Here is a 22,070-nt window from a genome sequence, read left to right as displayed (position 1 = left end):
TAGGAGGGTGGCAGTTCTGGCCAGTTAGTCAGTCCTTTTCAGCATTTCCTATCCCCACTAATCCTGCTGAATAACATCTATCACTGTTGTATTTCCTACAGAAAAAGATGTTTTCCTCTCTTTTCTTCCCTACCAGAAAAAAAAAAAAAAAAAAAAAAAAAAATCTTAAGGGGAAGACAACATCCAAGATTTACAAAGATTTAAGCTCCTGTCCCAACTAAGGAATTGAGGAGACTCTTTTCTACATACTTTTTGGACTATTGTTTCCTATCCCAGTCTGAAGGCTTAGCTATAAAGAAAGTATCTTCCCTCAACTCCAAACTTGTCCTGCTTAGCTGACTCAGGCAAAGCTCCACTTGTATCAGCAGAGTCAGTAGTTAGAACTTAAATTCAGGGAATATGCAATTTTTGTTGGTACAAACTAGCAAATGCTCACCTCATAATGTCCTTCTCCTTGTGATCACACACCAACTACCATCATTTGAGTCATTTGGTAACCATGGCAAGGAAACACTCATTGCACTTTCATCAAGATGATTTAATCCAAAAGACAACTGAAAGTTGCACCCTAATTCACAAATAGCAGATGAGCTCTCAAATTTTAACCCCAATGTTGCCCTCTTTGGGGGAACTACTGTTCTCATTACACTTTAGTCAAAAAGGAAGACACAGCATGTGTTCAAATTCAACCATAAGGAAACACTGAAAACATCAGAATGAGTCAGATGGATTTCACTAAGGATTTTGTTAGGAGACAGAGACATTTAGCACCACACTATAAACAATTTAATCTTTTAAAAACTCCTTTAGGTATTTCTGTTCCTCCCAGATCCTACTTGGGTAAACTGCCAATCCATTTCCTTCTCCCTTTGGCTTCTTTTAACATCCTTATATCACACATCACAGTCTGCCACCTTTTACAGACAACCACTCTCTATATATGGCCGTGAGAGCTGAGGTCATTTGGGTTTTGCAGTCTTTTCATGAGGAGCAATACCATCAGTCCATCTGGACTTCTCCAGACTCCTACGGAACCTATTGTCTTGAATGTTGTTCATATTCATTATATTAACAACTTGTTCAAAGTTTTAATCACATTTCTTATATAGGTTATTAAATATTCTAGAATGAACTAATGCGTAGTGGTTCTTTATGCATTCTATGGACATATTATAATATTAATTTTATAGAGATTGGCATGAGGTGTATTTGTTCAAACTACAATATTTTATTCATATAAAATGGACACAATAAAACTAAAAAAACAAACAAAAAAAAGACTGACCCCTGACCTTTGAAATATCTATTTAAATGTTTATATTCCTCTCTAAAAATGTAAAACTCTTTGAGGTAAGGATTATTACAAGAATAATTTTGTTGAGACAGACTGAAAGTTTTTTAAGGATGTTATAAATATTTTACCAAAAATAGTATCTTAGAGTAAAATTAAAACACATAAGTAGGTGGATGGTTCATTATAAGAACTTTTACAAATGTCTTATGTCATTATTTTCTAGAGCAGATAACATTACACTTATCTTAATAGGAAGGCTACTAGACATTAAAAAACAATAAATAATAAATGTTTGCATTTAATTACTATGAAAGTGACATTTATTATAACTTGAACATTTTACTTACATCTGTCAGATGGCCAAAAGTTGGTTTCGCTGTTTGGAGCATAAGTTGCTTGGTCACTGGGTCTAATTCTAGATGAAAACAAAAGAAAACACTTAGAATACCATCAAAAGATAATTTTTATAAATAAAAAGAGCAGTTGCTAATCCTATTTTAATCAATATTTCAAAATAGTAGACAAAATTAAATTTCCCCTAATAATTAAATTGATTCATTAGTACTTCTTTCTAAGTTCACATTCACATACAACAAGATCATCCCATAAAATTTTAGTATCAATAATTTAGACTAATTTACACAATGTCCCACTTTATATTCAGAAATTGGAAATTGTTTAGTACCTAACATGTGGCAGACATTAGTGGTTGTCTACCTCAAAGCCATTCATTTATCCGCTGGCAGATTCACTTTCCATGACAGAGGTTGAAACACTAGATATCTGAGGTTTTTTGTTTTTGTTTTTTTGAGGGTTTCTTTTTGGGGGGCGCCTTTTTTTGCAGGGGGATCTTATGCTCCTAAGATATAGGCATGTTACCCAAACCAAGAGCAGGTGGATAATTTCTTATTGAAGTATGGGCATGTTTGAGAATAAAAAGGAAGCATTCATAATTCTGCTTGCACAACAGAGTATATCTGGCTACCCTACCCAAATCAAACCAATAGGATTTAGGAGGAAGTATGCTGGGGGGGCGTGCTTTCGGGAAGGTCAGTGATCCAGGAGACAAAAACAACCTAGGATGATCAACTGCCCTTTACGTTTTGGACAAGGTTGTGTTAAATTTTAAAGCATGCAGCAGCATCTTGAAAGCATGAAAAACAAGACCAAGGACTACAGCCAACACACAGAAGACAGACGAGTGAAAATACAGAAAGAGCCAAAATCTTTGCTGACATAATGAAGAGTTTGTTTATTCTTACATGAAATCAAAAATAACTTTTTTCTTTACTTCACTTTTTACTTGTGATAAAAACATTTTAAATTATATATATAAACATAAATATTAACATGTAACACAATTTAGGACCATGGTGTTTTGTGCACAACACATTCAAACAGTTGGGCAAACTGTTTTGGTCATTTTTCTTCCCTAGGCTTATGTAATCTCCATATTACATTTTTTTTCTTCAATATTCAAGACCTAGATGAAAGCACTAACACTTTTAAGGTAAAGATGTAGTTTTAAGCCAGACTACGTATCGGTAACCCTATTAGCCAATCTTATACAGTCTACCGAATAATCAATATTCATAAAAAGCCATGGTGCAACTTAATATTTTGAAAACTAATATATGCTGCTCTAAATGACATAACTTTAAAAGCAGTGGAACAACTTTATAGTCCAAACTCATTTGATTGTAATGAGTAGAACACATTCAAGCCAACTAACATACAAAAGATGTATATTCCAAAGGACATACAAAATAAGGTAGTAGACTCTCAGGGTATGGCGTAATGGGAATTGAGTCTGAAACCACATGTATCAGGAATGAAGGGTGTTCGCTCTTTACAGGGGGAACTGTGAAGTCCTTGTCATGCTGTTGACTTTGTTTTCCCTTCCATTATCTGCTCAATGCTTCCATAATCTCATCTTGTATAACACCTAGTAAATATGGGAGCCCCAAGTCCAAGTTTACATGATTTTATTCAAGAAGCTAACAGTTGGCTCCATTAGTTGACAAAGTTTATATTATTTATTGAGAAAGGATGATTGGTTTATCCACACCTATAAATTTGTTTATATTAGATTAAGGGTATATCCCTGGTCAAATTAAATCAATTAAGGAACTGTACCCTTTGGGTCTGTCAATGGGATACATAAATGAATTTTTTTGGTACAAGAAGTGAGCCAAGGAAACTCAAATTTGATTATCCATACTAAGTGCTAGGTACCAGATCACAGAATCTGCAATTGCCATCATTTCATGCAGTCCTCACAGAAATTGGTACCAGATAGGTAGCCTTGCCACAATTTTACAAATGAGAAATTGATGTCTCAGGAAAATTAAGCAATTGGCATTGCTAGGATTTTAGCTAAGTTCTGTCTAGCTTGATAAAACAGTAAAAGCGGATAATTATCTCATTATAAGTTTCGGGTATTGTTTTTAATTGACATAGGGCACAACCCAGAATTGTGCAAAATTTCTCTCAATTTTATGGATGTGAAACTATGGGAACATCATTTTGTCATAATAAATGTTAGCATTATTATTCAAGTTTTTATACCAACCTTACCTTACTCAGATCATGATGATGCATTTAATAATTTAGAAAATCAAGCAAACAATTTATAGTAGGGAAAGTAATATGTAGGTAAAACAAAATTAGGAATCAGTTGCGCCTAAAGCATTATTATAACATTATATTTAAATAGCAAAACCATAATAGCAGCATGAAAGAGAGTGGTCATTAAGTAGGTAGATTTTATTTGAAATGGGGTTGTCTCTCTCTATCTCAAGTAACTGTAAGAGACAGGAATCCAAAGTGGGAAGATGTCATCTCCGATTATCAGCAAACTTTGACACACAATAAAACTTTTCTCTTTTTTTCTCACAACATTTCAACAAACAAAGAGGCATACTTTCGCAAAGAGGGTGCAGAAATACCATGTGATTCCATTTCAGCAATTATGATAGCCATAAAAGAATGATTGTTTCCTTTTCTTTGTACCTTCAGAGAGACCTCAGGAGGGACAGCTGAAAAACTAATGTCAAATTGATCTACAGGATGTAATTTAAAAGATCCTGCTGTTATCAGGTTTTCCTAAAGAAGAATGCCCTCAAGAGTTGACATATTTTCATTACAATACTTACAGAAAGCTGTGAAACCTCAATGATAGCGATAGAAATAACACTGTATCTGAGTTCATTGAGCAAAAAAATGTAAAACTAAGAGTCTGAAAAGTGATGACCAAATGATGTCTATCATTTATTCTGTAAAAATGGTAAAATATATTAACACTTTGTTATTGTTAAATGAATCTTAAATTTTGTAATAAATCAAACTTGGTCATGATGTATAGTGTTTTCTATATATTTCTGGATTCAATATACTTACATATTGCTATATTACATATAATAAAAAACTATATATTTTTATTAATATATATTAAATATATATTCTATATTAAAAATAATATATTATATATTTTTTTATTAATGAGGTTGGCCAATAATTTCTTATTTTGTAAAGCCCTTATCAGGTTTCAATATAAAGTTTATCATGGGTGAATTAAATAATTTAGGACCATTTTCTCCCTTGTCCTTTAGAAGGGTTTGTGTAGAGTTGACATGTCTTCCTTAAATTTTTCATAGAATTCACAGGAATTCATACTTTTAAAGTGAATGGGCATTTGTGGGAATATTTTAAATTACATATTCAGTCTATTTAATAGACAGACTTAGTCGCATAGTCTGTTTCATATTGTGAAGACTTCCTGGGATTACTGTATCAATTTCACTACCTTTTCAGAGTTATCTTGTGATTTTGCTGATGATCTCCACTGTTGGTCTATATAACACATTCTGAATTTTTTGAAATGAGTTTTATGGCATAGGATCAATTTCTGTAAATATGTAACAACATGGACAACATGTCCAAATCTTATGCGCTCTTATTGTTTATTAAGATATACACACAATATGGGAGGCCGAGACGGGTGGATCACGAGGTCAGGATATCGAGACTATCCTGGCTAACACGGTGAAACTCCGTCTCTACTAAAAAATACAAAAAACTAGCCGGGTGAGGTGGCGGGCGCCTGTAGTCCCAGCTACTCGGGAGGCTGAGGCAGGAGAACGGCGTAAACCCAGGAGGCGGAGCTTGCAGTGAGCTGAGATCTGGCCACTGCACCCCAGCCTGTGTGACAGAGCGAGACTCCATCCCCCCACCAAAAAAAAGATATACACATAATAAAATTTATACCTTTAAACAGTACAATTCAGTGGTTTTCAGTGTATTCATACAACTGTGGAACCATATCTAATTCCAGATCATTTTCATACTGAAGATAAATACTGTATCTGTTATCATTCACTTTCCATCCCTACTTCTCTTTAGATTCTAGCAAACACTAGTCTTTCTGTGTCTATGATTTGCCTATTCTAGACATGTTATATAAATGCAGTCATATAATATGTAGCTTTTTGTGTCTGACTTTGTTAAGATTCATCTATGGTTTGTAGCATAAATCAGTACTTCATTAATTTTTATGAATGAATAATTATATATATACATATAATATGGACATGTCATATTTTCTATATTCATTCATCAGTTGGTGAACATTCAGGTTATTTACACTTTGGCACTGTTATGAATAATGCTGCCATGAATATTCATGTAAAAGTTTTTGTGCAAACGTATGTTTTCAATTCTCTTTGGTGTATACATAGAAGCGGAATTGTTGGGTCATATAAAAAGTCAATGGTTTGCTTTTCGAGGACTGCCAAAGTATTTTCCAAAACAGCTGCATCATTTTACATTTTCATCAGCTATGTATAAGGGTTTCAATTTCTTCACATACGCACAACTTTTATTACTGTCTGTATTTTATATTTTGATATCCTATTGGATGTAAAGTCGTATCACAATGTTTTATGATTTGCTTTTCTCCCAATTTGAAGAACTTTGTATTTAAATCATTTGCCTATTTTTAAATAAGGTATTTTTGTTTTATGATTGAAGTATAATAGTTTTGAGTATATTCTAGAAACTAGATCCTAATCATATATGTGATTTGTGAATATTTTTTCCTATTTTGTAGGTTGTCTTTCCACTTTCTTGATAGTGTCCTTTGAAACATAAAAGTTTTTAATTTGTATAAAGTCCAGTTTATCTAATATTTCTTTGGTTGCTTGTGCTTTAAGTGTTATATCCTGGAAACCATTGCCTAGTGCAAGGTTATAAACATTTACATCTATGCTTCCTTCTAAGAGTTTTATAGACTTGTTAAATTTACAGTTTTGATGCATTTTATTTAAATTTTTACATCATATAAGATTGGGGTCCTAATTCATTTTTTGCATGTAAATATTCGGTTGTCTCAGCACCATTTGTTGAAATTGTCTTGGTGTTCTTGTTGAAAGTCAATTGACCATAAATTTGTGGGTTTATTTCTGGACTCTCAGTTATATTCTATTAGTCTATATGTCTATCCTTATACCAGCACCACACAAATTTGACTAATGCAAACTCACACCCTGAAAGTGTGCGTGCTCTTAGTTTCATATTCTTTTGCAAGATGGTTGACTGTTCTGGGTCCTTAGTATTTCCATATTGATTTTAAGATCAGTTTATCAATTTCTGCAAAAAAGGAGAGCAGAAATTTTAATAGGAATTATGGCAAATCTGTAGATCAATTTAGGAAATATTGCCATCTTAACAATAGTAAATCTTCCAATTCATAAACACACAATGTCTTTCTATTTATTTAGGTTTTCTCTAATTTATTTCAATAATATTCTGTAGTTTTCCATATCCAAGTTAAACATTTATTTTTTAATATATTTCTAAGTATATTGTCATTTTGATACTATTAATTTTATTAATTTCATTTTTAGACTGTTCTTTGCTAGTGTATAGAAATAGAATTATTATATGTTGATCATGAATACTGCAATATTGCCAAACTCATTAGCTGGCTTTGTGTGTGTGTGTAAATTTTTTAGGATTTTTCTATAAACACAATTATATCATCAGCAAAGAGAGGTGAGAGGTAATGTTACTTCTATTCCAATCTGGATATCTTTTCTTCCATTTACTTGCTGAATTTCCCAGGAGGTGATTTTTACCAGGTTGAGGAAATTCTCTTTTATTGCCAGTTCTTTCAGTACTTTTTATCATCAAAGAGATCATGTGGGTAATATGGTTTGGCTGTGTCCCCACCCAAATCTCATCTTGAATTGTAGCTCCCATAATCCCTACATGTCATGAGAGGGACCCAGTGGAGGCTGGCTTTTCCCATGCTGTTCTTGTAATAGTGAATGGGCCTCATGAAATCTGATGGTTTTCTGAAGGGCAGTTACCCTCCACATTCACTCTTGCCTGCAGCTATGTAAGATGTGCCTTTGCTCTTCCTTCACCTTCCACCATGATTACGAGACCTCCCTAGCCATGTGGAACTGTGAGTCCATTAAACTTCTTTTTCTTTATAAATTATGTCTTGGATACATCTTTATTAGAAGCATGAGAACTGACTAATACAGTGGGTTTTGTTCTTTATCCCATGAGTATAGTGTATTACAATGATTCATATTACAATGAGATAATAGTTGATATTACATTCATGTATTATGTTGAATTTCAGATACAGACTGCATTTCTGGCTTAAATTCTATATGAACATGGTTTATAATCCTTTTTACATGGTGCAGAATTAAGTTTGTTGAGAATTTTTACATCTGTATTTATAAAATGTTGATCTGTAGTTTTCTTATCTTGTGACATCTTCATCTGTTTTTGGTAATACTCATAGAATGCATTGGAAAATATTCACTTTTTTGGTTAGCCTATTATCTGCCTCAATTTGTATCCACAGCCTTCAGGAGCTCCCAGTGTAAACAATTGCCTCTCACTGTTTTCAACAAACACCCCTGGGGAAAAGGCTTTGTACTGGGTGGACTGAGTCATAAAACAACAACCTTTCAAGTTGAGTCTTCCAGAGAATGACCACACATGTCAGAGAACGATGCTTGCTTTGGAGTGAGGCATTGAAAGGTTCCCAACCTGTTCTCGTCTCTTCAGTGACTGTCATACTTCTAGTTTTCTCCATTTACTGGGGGCTGTTGCTTTTCAAGGCTTCCCCAGAGCTAGATAGGGAATGTGGTTATAGGACAAGCTAAAATGCCACAAAGTTCATTGGTCTCATTGACATTCATCCATTCTTCTTGATAAATGCTCTCCAGATTGCTGCAAGCCTTGGTTAATTTGCAAATAACTGAAAACATTGGTTCTTACCACACTTTCATAGAAAATAGAATGTTTGAAGGTTCTTATTTTGTCACTTTTGGGGATGGTAGCTTCCTACTTATTTTTATCTTCTTATTCTATTATATATTGCAAGAGGTTTATTACATTCCTGATTAGAATTGTGGGGTTTTTTGGTCAAATTTTGCTTTATGTGGTTTGAAGACATATTGTTTAAAATATACAAATATGAAATTGTTATATAATTCTGAGAACATTGTTATATTGAGAAAGTGTTCCAACTTATTTATAGTAAAGCTTTTTTCCCCCTTGAAATCTATTTTTGGGTTTGTATGTGTGTGTGGACGTAATTTTTTGTCACTGTCCATATGATATATGGTTGAAATTTGTTTTGCTTCTTATTTGGTTTCAATTTTTCCACTTTAGGTTATATACTTCTATTTTCCCTATTTGTCTTATCTTGCATCTTTTTATTATTCCATTCGGTAATTTATATAGCTTTTTACAGCTTTTTAAGCAGGAGGTTATTCTAAATAGCATAGTTCTTTATGAAAGGAAACAATTCTCATTTCTTGAAGTTTGGACAGGAATCTAGAATGCTCATTAATGCTGTCTTGAAAAGAAGTAAATAGAAAGACAAGAAGAAAGCTTAACCAGTGTGTAGTTAGATTTCTAGGAAAAGTTTCAGGAATCACAACTAGTCATTCAATACAGAGAAGAGTAAACAATACTGTAGTGTCACGGTGAGACTCAAAGTATTGCAAGGATGCATATATGTGTTGTGAGAGTGCTCCTTTGATAGGAACACTTGAAATTTCACCAGTACATAAAATTTCAGGAGCCTAACACAGAGCAATTTATGACAATCTTCAGAAATAACCTATGACCTCAAAACATTCTGTGAGGCAGTGGTTCTAAAGTGCTCAGGCCAGCAGCGGCAGTACCTTAGGACTCTGTTAATATTACAAATTCTTGGAACTCAACCTAGACTTACTGAATTAGACAGTCTGAGTATGGGTACCAGTAATTGTTATTCTCACAGAATTCCTTTAGTGCTCCTGGAGAGAACAACGACTACAGGGAAAACTAATGCCACATACACCAAAGCAGGTGCAGACTGTGGAAATCAATGTCCATGTGGGAGAGCACCTTTGAGGCTACACTCAGATCCTTGTAATATAGCAATGAGTTCCAGCTATTGCTTACATTTCTTGCCATCTGCAGAAATGGCACTGAGAAGGTCCCTCTTCATTTTGTCTATCTTGCTGCCAGAAGAAACATATCTGCAGCATCTAGCCACCCACTTCTCTGAGGGCGAAGGAGAATAACAGTTCCAGGTCAGACCTATAAGTCATTTAAGGAAATTCTGCCTGTGAAGCTCTGTGTTTATCATATGATGGATTCTCCATTCAAAAAACATACCTCAAGCAGCTTGCAAAATAGGATAAAAATAATGTGTACTAAATTGTAAAAAAATCCTTTTTAAATAACACATTTTTTACTTTAGTTTTCAAGTCACACTAGTAATTTTGAAACATGCTAAAGTTATAAAGAAAAATGCATAACAATGATAATGAGTAATGTTTAATTAATGAACAGTTGTGGTAATAGTACAAGAAGATATATTATTATTATATGAGTTACATTATATAAGTTGTAGTATTAGCATATGCCAACCAACCCCTACTTTCTTAACTTTCCACCGCAGTACATATTAATTTCTAAGTGTGTACATTGTAGATGCATTATGATAGAACAGCAAAAACAAAACCAAACAAATAAAAAAGAAGAATTCTGACCACTTGGCAAATATAATAATATCTTAAGCATTTATGCTTTCAGTGGCTGAGCTGTTTGGGCTCACCAATAATTGAAGGGTTTTAATTGAATCATAGTATAAAATCTACCAAGGTAAATACCTGAAACAAAATGACACTAGGTGTTAAAAGTTAAACAATCTTTTAAGTGGATGAAGACTTGAATCATTTTAAAACCCAGCTATAGAAATTTATAAGTAGTGAGTGTGAAAAAATAGAACCTTGGGGCCCCAAAACTCACCATATAAAAGGGAAAGTTAAGCTTGGAAAATGAGTCACACAATACTGCCTTCCTTTTGTTCCCAGACAGCTGTAATTTCACAACCCTGTGTCATAGCCTCATCCACAAGCCAGGTTCCCACAAGGATATAAGGCCACGTATCTCCCCACATAGTCTCTCTCACAAATCGTTCACTAGGAATAATTGAGAGCCCCTTGTGAGCCCCTAAATCTTTTAGAATACATACCCCCCTATAAACTAGACATAAACCCGAGTTCTGTTGTATCTCACCATTACTAGCTTATCTTCACAGGTACAGGACAAGGACAGGACCAGAAATCATCCCTCCACCTACCCTGAGACAAATTCATAATTGACTTTTTCTCTATTCCTTCTTTTTGCATTTTTACCTTATCTAAGAGCCTCACAAAAATGTAACAATTTGTGTCACTGCCTAACCTACCTCCCTCTTTTCTCTTCTTCTTCTTGTTTCCCTTTTAAATACTGAAGTTCCCCCAAATCTTCTTCGGAAAAGCACAGGTCACAGATGCTCCTGTGACTGTGTTTTTCCTGGATGAGTCCTCAAACTTTGGCTCAATAAACGTCTATCAATTGAGACACCTGTCTCAGTCACTCTTTGCTTAACACAAGAAACACAAATGTGAAAACATGGTGTCTATTAGCATACTGAAGTTCCTATTTCTCTTGGTGATTTTTCTTGGTGAAGTCTAGCCTCATGTGCACTCGGGAAGTAATTATTTGAACAGGGACCATGTAGGTGAGTGTCTTTCAAAGCATGAACACATAGGCATGTTTTAATGAAATCACTTGCGCATGATAGGCACATTTCTTTTATTCTGACATTTGAGAAGCAAATCCTGGCCATATTGAGTAACCAGAAGTGATATATTGACATAGTATTACTGATCTGTTTTTGTTAATTTTATATTTTGCTTTGAATACAGATGTCATTTCATCTTAGTTTCAATATTTAGAAGGAACACACATACCAAAACACATGATATATCAAGGATTTGGATGTTAGATGATGATGGCGATTATATACAAACAAACAGCATTTTCCAAGTTTGCCTTAAGCAGACAAAATGAAGGAGAACAGTATCTTAATTTGAAGTAAAAAATGAAAAAAACTTAGGTTCCTTAATTTTTTAAAAACATTTTAGCATTATAAATCTAAGATACTAAGTAATTCCTGATTATCATAAAAGGGTATTTGTGCCCCAGAAGCACTAATGAATGTCAAGGGAATCCCCAGAAAATTTCATTCAGTTGTAATTATAAGAACAACAAAAAATGTTATGTCAAACACTTCTCCTATACAAGCAAAACTATTTTTAAAAAATTGCTCATGTTTAAACAATAATATTGTTTAGGTTTCTATGCCCTTCATGGTCACTCATTATATTATTATTGAAAAATGATATTAGAATATCACTAAGATGGCATTTATCATATCACTATTATTGTTGCCCTAATGAAAAAAATACAACTAACTTACAGGAACCCTTTCAGTACATAACTTGGTGGTGAAAATTTAGAAAACATCAATGGGTGTAATATAATTATTATAATAATGGATGTAAAAAAAAAAATCTAAAAAAGCCCAATGCATGTCTTATGTCAGGAAAGGCTAAAAAACTGTCAATAAATGGATATACATAAAACTTCAGTACATTTAGTTTTAATAAGTGACATTATTAACTGTATATATATAAACTATATATTAACTATATATTAACATATTAACTGTGTGTGTGTGTGTGTGTATGTGTGTGTGTGTATATATATATATGACACAACTAGGCTAATCCTGCCTGTGAAATGCTTGGGCAAAGCTATAGAAAGGAAAAAAGTGGAATTTTGATTTGAATCACAAGTTAAACATAGGGTTGTAAGAAACTCTGTTGTTTATTCACTCTGTAAATGTGTTCAGCCTCAACTATATGCCAGAAATGAGGATAAATAAAACATAGCCTCTGACCTTGGATGGCTATACACTCTATTGGTAGAGACAAGTAAGTAAAGCAATAATGAAATAAAATATGAAAAATGCAAGCATACCTGTATTTCCGGAGTTATTGCAGGTTTTGTTCCAGACCACCAACTATCATAATAAAATGAGTCACACAATTTTGGTTTCCCAGAGCATATAAAAGTTATGTTTAAACCATACTGTAGTGTATAGTCTATTAAGTGCAATAGCAGTATGTCTAAAAACTGTACATACACCAATTTAAAAATACTTTCTTGCTTAAAAAAAGCTTAACAATCATCTGAGCTTTCAGTAAGTCATAATCTTTTTGCAGATGGAGGGTCTTTTCTTGATGTGGACAGCTGCAGATTGATCAGGGTGGTAGTTGCTAATAGTTGAGGTGGCTGTGGCAGTTTCTCAAAACACGACAATGAAACAATGAAATTTGCTCATCAGTTGACTCTTCCTTTCACAAAAGATTCCTCTGTAGCAGCAATGCTCTTTCCTGGCATTTTACTCACAGTAGAACTTCTTTCAAAACTGCAGTCAATCCTCTCAAATCCTGTCATTGCTTCACTAACTAAGTTTAGGTAATATTCTAAATTTTTCATTGTGATTTCAACAATGTTCACATCATCTTCACTAGGAGTTGATCTATCTCAAGAAACCACTTTCCTTGCTTATTTATAAGCATCACCTCATGTATTCAAATTTTATTATGAGATTGCAGCAATTTAGTTACTCCTGTTAATATTGATGTATCAGCCTCCTCCCATGTATCACCACATTCTTAACAGCATCTAGAATAGTAAATTCTTTACAGAAGATTTTCATTTGCTTTGCCCAGAACCATCAGAGAAATCACTATCTACGGGAGCTATAGCATAATGAAATGTATTTTTTAAATAATATGACTTGAAAGTAAAAATTGGGCTGTAGAATAAATGTTGTGGTAGCAGGCATGTAGATCTCCATCAGCACTCTTGGTTGATTATGTGCATTTTAAATGAATCTTTTCTTCTGAGTAGTAGGTCTCAATTCTGGGCTTAAAATATTCAGTGAACCATGCTGTAAACAGATGGGCTGTCATCCAGACTTTTATGTTTCATTTATGTAGTACAGGAAGAGTAAAAGAGTAAATTTAACTTAATTCTTTTTTTTTTTTTTTTTTGAGACAGAGTCTTACTCTGTCACCCAGGCTGGAGTGTGGTGGCATGATATCGGCTCACTGCAACCTCCCTCTCCTGGGTTCAAATGATTCTCCTACCTCAGCCTCCTGAGTAGCTGGGACTACAGGTGCATACCACTACACCCAGCTAATTTTTTCTATTTTAGTAGAGACGGGGTTTCACTGTGTTGTGCAGGCTGGTCTCAAACTCCTGAGCTCTGGCAATCCTCCTGCTTCAGTCTCCCTAAGTACTAGGATTACAGGCATGAGCCACCACGCCCAGACAACTTAATTCCTTAGCTTAATTCTTAAGCCCCTGGGTTTTCAGACTGGCAAATGAGGATTGGCTTCAACTTGAAGTCATCAGCTTTATTAGGCCCTAACAGGAGAATCAGCCTATTATTTGAAGTTTTCAAACCAGGCATTGACTTCTCTTCACCTGTAATGAAAGTTGAAGATGGCATATGCTTGTTTACTGTAGAATAATAGTAAACTGGATAATTTGCAGGAGTTTCTACATCAGCTCTTGCTGCTTCACCTTAAACTTTTATGTTATGAACATGACTTCTTTCCTTAAACCTCATGAACAAACCTCTGTTGGCTTTCAAATTTCTGCAGCTTCCTCACCTCTTTCAGTCTTTATAGAATTGAACAGTTAGGACCTTGGTCTACATGCTGTGACTTAAGGGAATGTTGTGGCTGATTTGATCTTCTATTCAGACCATTAAAGTTTTCCCTGTATCAGCAGTAAGACTGTTGCTTTCTTATCATTTGCATGTTTACCATAGTAAAACTTTTTAATTTTCTTCAAGAACTTTTCCTTTGCATTCAAAACATGGCTACTATTTAGCTAAAAACTTCCAGCCTTTCTCAGCTTTCGACATGCCTTCCTCATTAAGCTTAATCATTTCTACAGTTTGATTTAAAGTAAAAGCAATGCAACCCTTCCTTTCACTTGAACACTTAGAGGCCACTGTATGGTTATTAATTGGCCTAATTTGAATTTTCTTGGGCCTTAGGGTACAGGTAAGTCTGAGGAGAGAGAGACGGAGATGGGCGAATGACAAATTGGTGAAAGAGTCAAAACACATACATTTATTGATCAGGTTTGCAGTCTTATATGGATGCAGGTCATTGCACCCCAAAGCAATTACAATAGTAACACCAAAGATCACTAATCCCAGATCACAATAAAAGATGTAATAATAATGAGAAGTTTGAGCTATTGAGAGAATTACTAAAATGTGACACAGAGACACAAAATTAGCATATACTTTGGAAAACTTGCACTGATAGACTTCCTTGATGCAGGGCTGTCACCAACCTCTAATCTGTTTTAAAAATGCAACATCTGTGAAACATGATATGGTGAAGCACAATAAAAGGAGGAATGAGTACAGGTATGCCTACACTATCATTCATACTGAGAGATGCAAAGAGAAAAGCAGCCCAAAGTCCTTGAAAATAATTCATAAAGATGACTTAATTAAATAGAATATCAAGTTTAAGTAATGTGAGTTGGAATTCTGTTATTTCACTTGTTAGTTTAAAAAATTAAATGTTATCTATCTATCTATCCATCCTCACACACACACATACATGTATTTAAAAATAAAGCAACAGAAATAAAGAACTTGATAGGTGGGATTAACAAGAAGGTGAAATGGAGATAGCACATGAGAAAATGCTCAGTTTGAAGCATAGGAAGAAAATAGGTTGAAAAACACTGAGAAAACAATGTAAGAAAAGGTCTGACAAACATAGAAGCATAGTCCCATGAAGAAAGGAGATAATGAAGCAAAGGCAATGTTTGAGGAGGTAATTACCAAGAATTCAAACCATAGAAAGTAATGTTAAGGCAGATTATGGAACTAAAGGGGAAAGATAATCAATGAAGAAGAGTATCTAGAAGATAATACAGAAAGTTATCTTGAAAACAATGGAGTGAACAGAAATTTCTAAAGGGACAAAACAGATGTTATTCATAAAACAAAAAGAATTGTAAGTTGGACTGTATTAAAATTAAGAATATCTCACCTAATGACAACATGAAGACAACTGAAAAGCCAATTCAAAAGGGAGAGGATATTTGCTCAATCTAACTCATGTGTATAAATAATTAAAGATCTACAAATCAATAAAAAATAGAAAGCAGTCATTATTCAAATGAGTAAATAACTTAAGTAGGCCTTTATTCAAGAGGATATCCATATTACAAATACATGTATTTTAAAATTGTTTAGACTTATTATTCTGCAAGGTAATACAAATTGAAACTGTGAGATAGGGTTATCTACTTATCCAAATTACTAAAATAAAAGAAAAAGGAAAAAACCAATAGTTGACAAGGATTGAAAGCAACAGGAATTTTTATAGACAGTTGGTTGAAGTGAAGGTCCATACAAATCAATTTGAAAAATTGTTTCTCAGTATACACTAAAGCTGAACATATATAATAACTATAATCTAGAAATTCCATTCTGAGATACAGACCTACTTGAAATATATGCAATAAAAGTATTAACTAGAATGCATGAATGTGCGTCACAGTATTTATTCATAATAGACACAAACTAGAAACAACCAATATCCATCAATAATATCATAAAGTATATTCATACAAAAGTATATTATACAATAATAAACTAAGTACTGACTACTGACATAGCAACATGGATGAATCTTGAAAACACAAAAGTGGACAAAGGAGGTCATATACTAAATGATATACTGTGTTTCTTATACTAATTTTAAAACAAGTAAAACTTACTCATAATATTACCAGTGAGAAAAGTGATTAACTTTGAAGATACAGATAGGTGCAGTAATTAAGTAACTGAAAGAGGTTAAGGAAGGGCTTCTAGGGTGTTGCTAATTTGTGATCAGTATGGTGATTAACTGATGGGTTCATTTTATTAAAATTTATTTATGAGCTGTGTACTTTTGTATGTATGTATGTATGATAGCCTTCAGGTAAAAACAAAGTTTATTATCGGAAAAAAATGTTATTCCTTGATTTTATAATTAGAACTATAAAGGATAATTTCCTCCAGAGTAAATTACAAAATACTTTGAAATAACAAGATTATTCAGACTCTACTGATACTCATTTTAAAAGTCTGGTTTATACCCTAGTTCTCAATGTGGGGCTGTGGGTTATGGGCAGTCATGGAGATATTATTACCTGTGGCATGTGAATTAATATGTAAACGGAGGGCACGGTGGCTCACCCCTGTAATCACAGCACTTTGGGAGGCCGAGGCAGGTGGATCACGAGGTCAGCAGTTTGAGACCAGCCTGACTAACATGGCGAAACCCCATCTCTACTAAAAATACAAAAATTAGCTGGGTGTGGTGGCGTGTGCTTATAGTCCCAGCTACTTGGGAGGCTGAGGAGGGAGAATCACTTGAACCAGGGAGGCAGAAGTTGCAGTAAGTTGAGATCGCGCCACTGCACTCCAGCCTAGGTCACAGAGCCAGATTCTACCTCAAAAAAAAAAAAAAAAAAAATGTAAACGGGGTATTACCTCTAGGGAATGAATATATTTAATTCATGTTATTTTTTAATGCATTGAGAATTTACTGCGATTAATGTAAACTTACTTAAAATGTTTAAATTTATAGTAGCTTTTTTCTATTACGTATTTTGTCAATCAATAGTTACCAAAAATAGTATCATACTACAGATGTTTATGAATGATTTTCACTTTAAAAAAGTTTCCCCATACATGAACAAAGATTGGAATCAATGGCTTAGATGATATATTTGGATATAGATCTCTAAACTAATGATCTTTTAAATTTCCTTTTGTTTGTATGATTATCTAATTAAGAAAATACATATTTCAAATGACATAAGCAATCAACATGTTTTAGGTTGATAAATCTTTAAAAACAGGCTCTGCTTCAATATCCACAGAGAAATATATTGAGAATAAGATGCAAAAGTGCAGGGATTTCAACTTGTCACTGGATGATCAATCTCCCTGAATACTATTTAAGTGTTATCAGATAACAGATGTTTAGTGTTTGACAGAGCTAAATTTTTAACTGGTGAAATAGATATCAATAATTCTAATATTTCTTATGTGGCTCACAATAGAATCTGTACTGGTTTCAGAATCTCTGAAATAGTGACCAGGGTGTATTAGCCACAGAATACTGAATATAGCCTTTCCTTGTGCTATTGGCATTGTTAGTCACATTTCATGCCAAAGAAATGCTCATATCCTAGGCAAGGAATATTCAAGAGCACATAATATGATAATGCCTATAGCATACTTTATTCCTTCCATGTGTTACTCTTGCAGACCATCACACTTATAGTCTTTTACTCATCTGAATACTTCAAAAACTCAAAGATTAAGAAAAGTGGTAACTTTGTCTTAGGCAATAATAAACCACTTATGAATTATTGCTAAGTATATGCTGTAAACATGTGTGATTTTGTAACAAAATAAAAAAATATGCTTGCATTACATAATCTTATAGTAGTGTTTCTCTTAGAAATATTACTCTCTAAGGAGCATTAATTTCTTACTTAATCATCTGTTTGTAAATAATACTTACAATAATAATGCCACTATTTGCCAAACACTTTACATGCATCATTTCTAATCCACAGGATGAAATATTAAAGTTTACCATGTTATTGATTTTTAAAAGTATATAAATTAAGTACTGGCCTTTAAAAATTATATAACTTCTAAGTGCTTGAGATTGGAATTACATTCAAATCTCTCAGTCCAAAGCCTAAATTTATTTTATTACATCTATTCCCTCACCTTTTTGTAACAATGGTTGAGTATATTAAGTCCTGCAAGTACAACTTTCAACAGAATCATTTATTTTCTTTCCAAATGAATGAAAATGATTTATTTTTTCTTCAACTCAGTACTGATATGTAAGATAGCAGTTTTATGACTCAAAAATATTTCTTGCTGCTTCCCAGTTAAAACTCAATCCGGTTATAATCAAAGCAATTGCCAAAAGTGAGTTGGTGGAGGCCTAGGTACGAACATATAGAGAAATACATATACAGAAGCAAAGATGCCATTTTAAAATGCAGCTCCATCACTTTTCAGAAAGTTTTGCAAAAACATTGTTGCCTACAGAAAAGCATTAAATAAGAAGGATGAATGACTAGACTAGTAACAGAGGATGCGGATAGTAAATTAAATGATAGTTATTTGCTAATATTCTTACATACTGGGAAGAGGACATGAGGATTTCCACTTTCAATCAAATATATAAGCAGCTAAACTCAAATTTAAACACAGATGTATATATTGTGGGTACTACAGATCCATTTTTCCAAACAGGACATAAACGAACAAGAAGAACCACTTTTATATGCAAGAAATTTAGCACTAATTTGATCAGCATTCGTTGTATTAATTAATTCAAGGAATTTGCAGCAAGAAAATAACCAGTCCTTGCAAATGATTTCAACACCATAAATCTTGTTCTGTGAAAATTAGAGGGAAAGTTCGGGAAATGAAACTCAGTATCAAATTTTGTCAAGAATAAGAAAAAGGGCAGGATATTGCCACTTAAATGTACATAACAATTTCACCAACTAAGGTAACATGGCAATGATGAAAAGTGATGACCAATCACTTTTGGAATTGTTCGTTTGTTAGATATCACAAAACTACTAATTCAATATTGTATGAGCCATAAACAAGCTGTTCCAACTTTTGAACAAACCCCTGCTTCCCTACCCCTGCCACTGCCCACACTGGATCTCTTATACTTGCTGACATAAAACCTTCCATCTGAGTTGCTCCCCTGCTGTCTCCTTCTTCCCTCTTGATCTAATACCTTCCCTGAATCCGGCCTTTTGTCAGATAGTTCTCTGCTGGATTCCTCACCAGGATGCATGCAGCAAACCTCTCTCTAATAGTGCCCTCGTATAAATTAAAAGAAACATCTTACCAATAAATCATGGTTATTTACTGCTCAGATAGCACTATTTGTAAGTAAATCACATCACGGGGGAGAGTGGCTTTCATAGATTGGGTCTGGTGCCCTGATCATAATTTTTCCTTATGTGAAATGCATCCAGGAATCCAAAAGAATTGCTAAAACTCAAATTATTTGTGTTGAAGCATATAAGAAACAATCTTGAAATTTTGGTCATTTATTGATTTGCTTAGAAAATACCTGATCTCTAGCTCTCGGTAGTAGTAGTAATGGTTGATGTAAACATAAATATAATAATAATGGTAATTTTTTTTAAAAAGCTACTTCCCTTTAATGAGTGCCTACCTTGTGCAAGAATAAGAATACAGATAATTAAGCCACATTTTGTATATGAGAAAACCCAGTGTGAGAGAAGTAAAGCAACATTCAGAAAATCTCAAAGAAAGCCTAAATGTATCTGGTTCATAAACTGTCTTAATTATTCTATGATGATAATGAACAAATAGTTAAGGGATGGAGTAACGCGTGGAAACTGAAACTAGGGTAATTGAAACCAGGGTAACTAAGTAATAAGTGGAGGTAACTCTTCTCTCTATTGACCATATTCCATTTTCGGTCTATCTACAGCAAGTGCCATATATTTCAGGAGAATGCTCTTGCCATTCCCTGTAGTGCTTGATGCTGTGTCCCAAAATAGATGAAACTAACTGCTGATGCAAACAAGATGTATAGCCCAACCTCTTGCTCACCAGCAGAAGTGTTTAATAATGGGTCTCAAACTATACTTTTGAAAGGCACATTGACAAAACATCAGCTGTAGTGATGTTTTAAAAAGTTAAATCATTTTTTTTTATTTTCTATGTTAGTGCTTCTAATTCCATCATTTTTAAGCGTCTTTATGAGGAAACCTGAAAAGTCATTTATTAAGAAAGCAATAAATTCAATTTAACTAGTCAATTTGAATTCTTCCTTAATTGAATTTGATAAAATGTATAAATAAATACTTTCCTTGGAGAGACAACACAATTGCATGATACAAACATTATATCACCAAGTATGCTTGTGTGCTTGTACAGCAATAGCTCCATTCTTCAGTATTTATTCCCCAAACTACATTTAACTATTGCAATAGGCTTCATTAGACGGCTTTGCTTCCATTCTATTTTCTGCTCTCATTTTCACCTTTTGTTCTACTCCACATATATCTGAGTACCAGTCTTTCCATTTCACTTCCCTAAAACACTTTAATGGCACTGGATTTCCAACTGGATGATTACAACTCCTTAACATAGCATAAAAAATCCCCTGAGATTAGGCCCTGGCCAGCTTTTCCAGTTTCATGCACCATGATATAATACATATCAGAGACTATAAGAGGAAACAATGAATAAAGTTTGGACTCCCACACAATTGATATTTTGCTTCTGTTCCTTTGTTCATGTTCGGTCCTTATGTCCATCTCAGCTACAGTTAAAAGAAAACCTATTCAAAAACACCAAGCCCAAATTGTCCAATCTAAATTATTAATATTTATGCTTTAAATAATAGGAAATTAATTTATGTACATTAATCCAGAGGCAGAGCACTTTCTTAAGTTGATTGCTCATGACTGCTCTTTTGTGAGAGTGAAAAAGAACGCTTCCTGAAAGGCTCATGCAAACCTTCTGATATGGTTTGACTGTATCCCCACCCAAATCTCATCTTGAATTTTAGTTCCCATAATCCCCAAATGTTCTAGGAGGGACCCAGTGGGAGGTAATTGAATCATGGAGGTGGTTTTTTCCTGTGCTATTCTCATGATAGTGGAAACATCTCATGAGATCTGACGGTTTTATAAAGGGCAGTTCCCCTGCACATGCTCTCTTGCCTGCCACCATGTAAGATGTGCCTTTGTTCCTCCTTCACCTTCCATCATGATTGTGAGTCCTCCCTAGCCATGTGGAACTGTAAGTACTTTATACCTCTTTTTCTTTATCAATTACCAGGTCTTGGATATTTCTTCATAACAGTATGAAAATGAACTAATACACTTTCCTTGAAATTATTTAGTCAGAATTAGGTTACATGTCCTCTTCTAAGCCAATTGTTCACAAGGAAGACAGGGCCCTTACATCATTCAGGCCTACCTGTTACTCTGTGTTTAATTATCAAATGATATTGGTGTTCCTTAATGTGGAAAAGCATAATTGATATCAGGAACTCAATATTTATGCATAGCTTTACTTGTTTAAAATTTTTTTTAAATCCATTCCTCTATGAAAATCATTAACATCTTAACAAATAAAACTAATTGAGATTTGCATCTAGCTCAAAGGTTAGGTAGATATTGTTTTGACATTTCTGTTAAGCATGGATGCAGATCCTCATGGCCCAGCAACCTCTGA

The 22,070-nt window shown here is 33.9% G+C and overlaps 1 protein-coding gene across 2 annotated transcripts in view; it reads right to left on the bottom strand.

Moving 5' to 3' along the window:
- Positions 1-1,594: 1,594 nt before the first annotated feature.
- CNBD1 (cyclic nucleotide binding domain containing 1) overlaps positions 1,595-22,070 on the bottom strand; it is a 533,550-nt gene continuing 513,074 nt past the window's right edge. For both annotated transcript variants that reach the window (XM_031669659.1, XM_031669661.1), the window contains one exon: positions 1,595-1,709. In XM_031669659.1, coding sequence (XP_031525519.1) covers positions 1,618-1,709 — 92 coding nt within the window. In that variant the 3' untranslated portion in view covers positions 1,595-1,617. The remainder of the gene's footprint in view (positions 1,710-22,070) is intronic.

The sequence above is a fragment of the Papio anubis genome, chromosome 8 (genome assembly GCF_008728515.1).
Source record: "Papio anubis isolate 15944 chromosome 8, Panubis1.0, whole genome shotgun sequence".
NCBI classification, from domain to species: domain Eukaryota; kingdom Metazoa; phylum Chordata; class Mammalia; order Primates; family Cercopithecidae; genus Papio; species Papio anubis.
This window is presented reverse-complemented; position numbering and strand designations above follow the sequence as displayed.